Below are 5,784 nucleotides of genomic sequence, written 5' to 3' on the forward strand. Positions count from 1 at the left end.
TTATTGAGTAAATAGAAAGTTGAGCTATTTTTATTTTAATTTTAAATGAAGAATAGAAACTGAGAAATTGCTAACATTGCATTACATTTAAATATTACTGGATTTATTTCATTTAAAATTAAATATGCTTTGGTTATTTCAGTTTCATTTAAGTATTTATGAATTACCTGTTTAAAATGCACTTCTTATTTCCTATGAATCACAGCTAGATAATGTTATGTGAGCTGCTAAACCAAGAAGATGAACACAGAGGAGATGAATAACTCTACAGGGAACTTCACCACATCTACAAACACCAGAACTCATTCCATTGGGCTTGTGGAATGTGTGAACATATGTTCGCACAGCTTTAGTTTCCTTGTTGGTCTTCCTACACACTTATATGTTGCATGGCTGATCATGAGAGGAGCAGGAAGTGGAGTTGCATTAGAGTTCTTCATCCTCAATCTCTCTATTGAAGAGATTGGTTTCAGCATGTATTGTTTGACCTCTGTACTGTCAAAATGGTTTTCATTTATAGTGGATTTTAATCTATTTTTAGTAGGACTAATCATTAGTGGCCGCCCTCTGTTTCAGTGTCTGATCTGTGTTGAGCGTTACCTGGCAGTGGTTCATCCTGTAACATTTCTGAAGTACAAACCTCTCAGATATAGAGTCATCTGCTGCATTGCAATCTGGATTATTATTCTTGGCTATTGTTTGAGCTGCATGTTTATTTTACCCTCACACACCATTGTATATTTGTGGTTCTTGTCAGTTCAGTTCTCCCTCTTCTTCTCCATCCAGTTGTTTTGTCTCGTGGCTGTTCTCAGAGCTCTGAAGCAGTCAGGACCAGGAGAGAGAGGGAGAGAGAGAGGGGAGGAAAACCACATGAAGAGAAGAGCATTTTATCTCATTCTCATAACAACCGTGACAATGGTTATCACATATGTCCCATATTGTATTGCAGGATTCTTTACCATTGTCACAAACCAGCTTATTGATGCACAGTGGTTTTCTGGTTGGCTTTTGTACGTGCTTGGTGGTTTTGTTCAGCCTGTTCTTTATCTGCACCGGGCTGGAAAACTCTCCTGTCTCTTGTAAGACCTGTTATTGTTATATATTATGAATGAATGGGAAAACAAATCACTTGTGTGCCCTTGTAGCTGACAACCAAAATTAAGGTTTTGTTGTTTTATGGAATACCCTTTTTTTTCACGTTAATCTTTGCAATACATTAAAATGCCAAATGCTTGTGCAAATGTACCTTTTAGTGGCATATATGCTATTTCCGCTTTTGTGTGCCTTTATATTGGGACTCTGCTATTCATTGTTTATTCAGAGAGATGAAGCTGTATTTTTGATTGTTGAAGATATTTACAAAGATTTATTTTGAGCATGTTTAACAAAAGAAGAATGCGTGTCTGCTTTTAGTTTGTGGTTTGTTTTTATAGTTTCTTCAATTTCTCCCAATGTCACGTTTTAATGATGGTTGCCTCAGAGATTATAACATCAAATTTGACATCCTCTAACAACACAGACTAATTGTTTTCTGTGTTCTATGTAGACTGATGTTTTTTTTGTTGTTGTTGTTTTTTATTTTTACTTTGATGCTGCATTCTTTTTTAGGGGTAAATCTTTTTCAAAAATCAATATTTGAGCGAGTACAGTACATATTCAGCCAGTGTTTAAAACTATTGCCTTTAGCCCGATTCACATCAGTAACCTTATAATAATGTTTTCTAATCTGAGTTGTACTGGTAGGTTTTCACAGGAAATTTAATATAGCCTGATCTGATTAGATAGCCTGGGAATTCACAAGATTTGTATTTTAAAGACAACCAGATCGAAGAGAGCATAATTTGCTTTTTGGGTTAAAATAATTTCTTAATATGAAATTAGGATGGTATGATGGTACAAAACTGGTACAAAAAAAAAAACACTGTATAAAAATGGTACAACCATTATGGAATGCTGCTTTAAATATTTGCGTATCAAAAATTGTGTTTTTATGTGATGATTAGCAGATAAGGCTGTGAGGGAAATACAATAGGAAAATCGATTTCACATAACAGAGTAAATGTACATTTTACTGAATTAATAGAACCATATCTTAAGTGATTTAATAGTGTACTTTTGGGTATTTAGATTGATCTGAGAACTTCATGGAATTTACTTGTGTTCTGTTGATTCAGTCTGAATTACCTGTTTTTTTAAACACTTCTCTCTTTCCATAATTAGTGGCTGTTTATCTGCATCAGGCTGGAAAACTCTCCTGCCTCTGTTTTAAATCAAATCTGCTTGTGATAGGTCATTGAATTATGTACCTTCGAAACACTAATGCATTTATCAGTTGATTAATTACCTCTTTTAACCTTTTTATGTATACTGTTGAAAGTTCTACTTTTTTATTTATTTATTTTTAGAATATTGCTTCTTTAAACTGTTCCTGTATGAGCAATTTATGTGTAACATAAATAAATCTGTGATTGTATCATTTTTGTGGTATTTTTGCAACTTGTAGCTTTTGCAGTGTAACGTGGCTCAGTGCAGGGGCACTGCACAAGATCCTGGGCCCTAGGCAGTGCTAATGGGCCCCCCTCCCCATGAAAATATAAGTTTTCTATTTCAATTTATTTTACATATTGTTAAATCTTGTTATAACATGAAAAAATTTATGAAAATGTATGTGTATTATTATTATTATTATTATTATCATCATCATTGTTTTTTATTTGAAATTTTTTAATGAAGTGTGTTTAACAGATATTGTTCATCAGAATTTTCATAGATATTCATCAATGTGCCACCTCACATAAAATTTGACATCCCATCATAATAAAAGATGTGTAGAGTATTCTTCCCTTTCATTTTGACATGCTTGGTCACAAAATTTCCATATCATGTTTAATGAGTGGCACCTGTGTTGACCAGTTTCAGAATGAGGAATGTTTGGAGAGACTGAGCATTCTCTTTTCCAGTAATAGCTCCTGTTTCAAAGACAATTGACCACTGATTTTTTTTTTTTACTCTTTAAACTTTACATACAAATTTTTATATATAGTGTGTTATGTGACATGTGAGAAATTAATTCATGCAAATACTGTATATTTTTGTTACACCTGTGAAGTCAGTCCAAAAACACAGCACAGAGTGTTTATATATACATACAGAGAGACTGGACATTCACTCAGGCGATTAACTCCTATTTATTTAGATTTCTTTTTATAAAGTTCCAAAAAAATGTTACGTTAAAAAGACTGGGCTATTTCTGTTTTATTGAACAGAATGAACAATTTAAATAATTTCGCTGATGGAAAAATATGATATGTAGATTATGCATATGGCAAAAGGAAATTTAACTGGATTTATAAAGTCGTATTTTAAAATCATTTAATAATGATGTGCTCTGGCTGGTTGATTGAAAATAGGACATTTTTGTAGAATTACCGAATTGATTGTATAAACTGTATGCAATAAAATTTTATTAATTCGAAATTATTAATGTAAATAACTTAATTGACTTAGTCTGAATTACATGATGTACACTTTTGTAAATCACAGCCGTGGAATACTTGTGTGAGCTGTTGAGCAGAGAAGACAAACACAGAAGAGATTAATAACTCTACAGTGAACTTCATCACACCTGAAACATCAAAATCCACAGTTCAGTCCATTGACCTTGTGAACAGTATGAGACTTTGTGTGTACAGCATCAGTCTGTTATTTGGTCTTCTGGCACACTCCTATGTTATATGGCTCATCTTAACAGGAACAGGAAGTGGAGTTGCATCTTTAACCTCAATCTTTCTTTGTGTGAGATTGGTATCTCTTTGAATTGTATGTTTTGTATTGTGTCAATTTGCTTACCAAGTATCAGCGTATTACCACTGTTTTTACTAGGACTAGTCTTTGGTCGTCCCCTGTTTCATTGTCTGATCTGTGCTGAGCGTTACCTGGCAGTGGTTCATCCTTTAAAATTTCTGAAGTGCAAACCTCTCAGATATAGAGTCATCTGCTGCTCTGTGGCCTGGATAATCACTCTTTGGTCCTGTTTATTTTGCTTAAGCATGAGTCAAATGCCATCAATCTTATCGGTGCAGTTCTTACTTGTCCTCTGCATCCAGTTGTTTTGTCTTATGGCTGTTCTCAGAGCTCTGAAGCAGTCAGGACCAGGAGAGAGAGGGAGAGAGAGAACCGGGGAAAACCACATGAAGAGAAGAGCGTTTCTAATCATTTTAATAAATACTGTGACCGCGACTATTATACATGTCCCATTTGCTATCGCAGGATTAGTTACCATTCTAACACACCAAAAAATAAATGCAATTTGGATCACTGGTCTGATTTGTTATATTCTTGCTGGTTTTGTTCATCCTGTTCTTTATCTTCACCTAGCTGGAAAACTACCCTACCTACCTTGAGCCTAACATCTTAATAAATGAAAATGTAATAAATTATATTACATATTTTGCATTGTTATCCCTGTGTAAATACACACAACAATCTGTATATGCCTTTTAGTGTGTCATCATTTGTTTCATATAAATCATTTAACAAACTGTTCCAGTGTTTATTCAATAAAACACTTCATCAATGGCCTGTTGTCACATTGCTTCAAATTTAGATTCTAAAATAACAAATTGGAGTATAGGATTTATTTTCTCATTAATTTTGACATTCTTAGTCATAAAATTTCCATATCTTGTGTTGAATGAGAGGCACCTGTGTTGACCAGTGTCACATTACAGGTATATGTTGTTTTATGTGACATGAAGCAAATTAAGTATTGTACATATTGTATATTCTTGTGGCAGCAGTGAAGTCAGTCTACAAAACAAAGCACAGAGATTTATACAGCAATATGCAACACTGTCACTTTATCTATCTTACCAAGGGTTTTGGGGCAAGTTCAAAACTAACATCAGTGAGCTCATTTTGTTATACTGAACAGAAGTAGCAATTGAAATCAATTTGCTCATGTGAAATGATTTACAATTTGGTTGTGCATATGAATATAGGCTATAAAAGGAATCATTACTGCTTTTTTGAATACATTTTAATAATGATGTGCTCTGGCTATGTGATTGCATTCTCCTTTGTCCTATGGCTCATCATTAAAGGAACCAGAAGTGGAGTTGCATCAGAGTTCCTCAACCTCAATCTCTCTGTCTGTGAGATTGGTTACTTGCTGAATTGTATGCTTAATATTGTGTCAATTTGCTTGCCAAGTATCACATTATTACCACTATTTTTAGTAGGACTAGTCTTCACTGGTCGTCCTCTGTTTCAGTGTCTGATGTGTGTTGAGTGTTACCAGGCAGTGTTTCATCCTTGTTTGCATGACTATTCCCATAATTTAACATGCATTTTAGCCTTCTAGGCTACAAACATGTACAAATCATTTGAGCATGTTATAAGGAAATATTACACTGATTTACTTGTAAATGATCACCTATATTAATTAATATATTAATTAAATATGCCACCACATTTTATTTAACTCTGATGATTTCTGTGCTGTATTCAAAGTCTTTCGAAATATTGCATCTCTTTAAAATGGTAAATTGGCTGAAAATTGTGTAATCACTTCAGTATTAATAATTAAATGTTTATTTTGTTAGCTGTGTGGCAACTGTGGTTTAACATGGCAAATATTAGGCCTACGCATAAAAATTGCATCTCAAGTGCATGTATATGACTGTGTTTATCTATTCATATCTATAATGACAGTTTAATGACTGTGTTGTTAGATGTCATTGGCTTTGGTGTGTTTTGTGACCAAATGCAACATTTTCATACAGT

At 33.7% G+C, this 5,784-nt stretch overlaps 1 protein-coding gene across 1 annotated transcript; it reads left to right on the forward strand.

The window, feature by feature from the left end:
* The first annotated feature begins 255 nt into the window (after positions 1-255).
* On the forward strand, positions 256-1,083 carry LOC113038120 (chemokine XC receptor 1-like). The gene has a single exon (XM_026195317.1). The coding sequence runs from the start codon at positions 256-258 to the stop codon at positions 1,081-1,083; it is 828 nt and encodes a 275-aa protein (XP_026051102.1).
* Positions 1,084-5,784: the final 4,701 nt, after the last annotated feature.

This window comes from Carassius auratus, chromosome 21, assembly GCF_003368295.1.
Source record: "Carassius auratus strain Wakin chromosome 21, ASM336829v1, whole genome shotgun sequence".
Lineage (NCBI taxonomy): Eukaryota > Metazoa > Chordata > Actinopteri > Cypriniformes > Cyprinidae > Carassius > Carassius auratus.

Excerpts from the sequence above, each read along its gene's own strand:
- LOC113038120 (XM_026195317.1), top strand. The coding sequence starts at position 256 with ATGAATAACTCTACAGGGAACTTCACCACATCTACAAACACCAGAACT.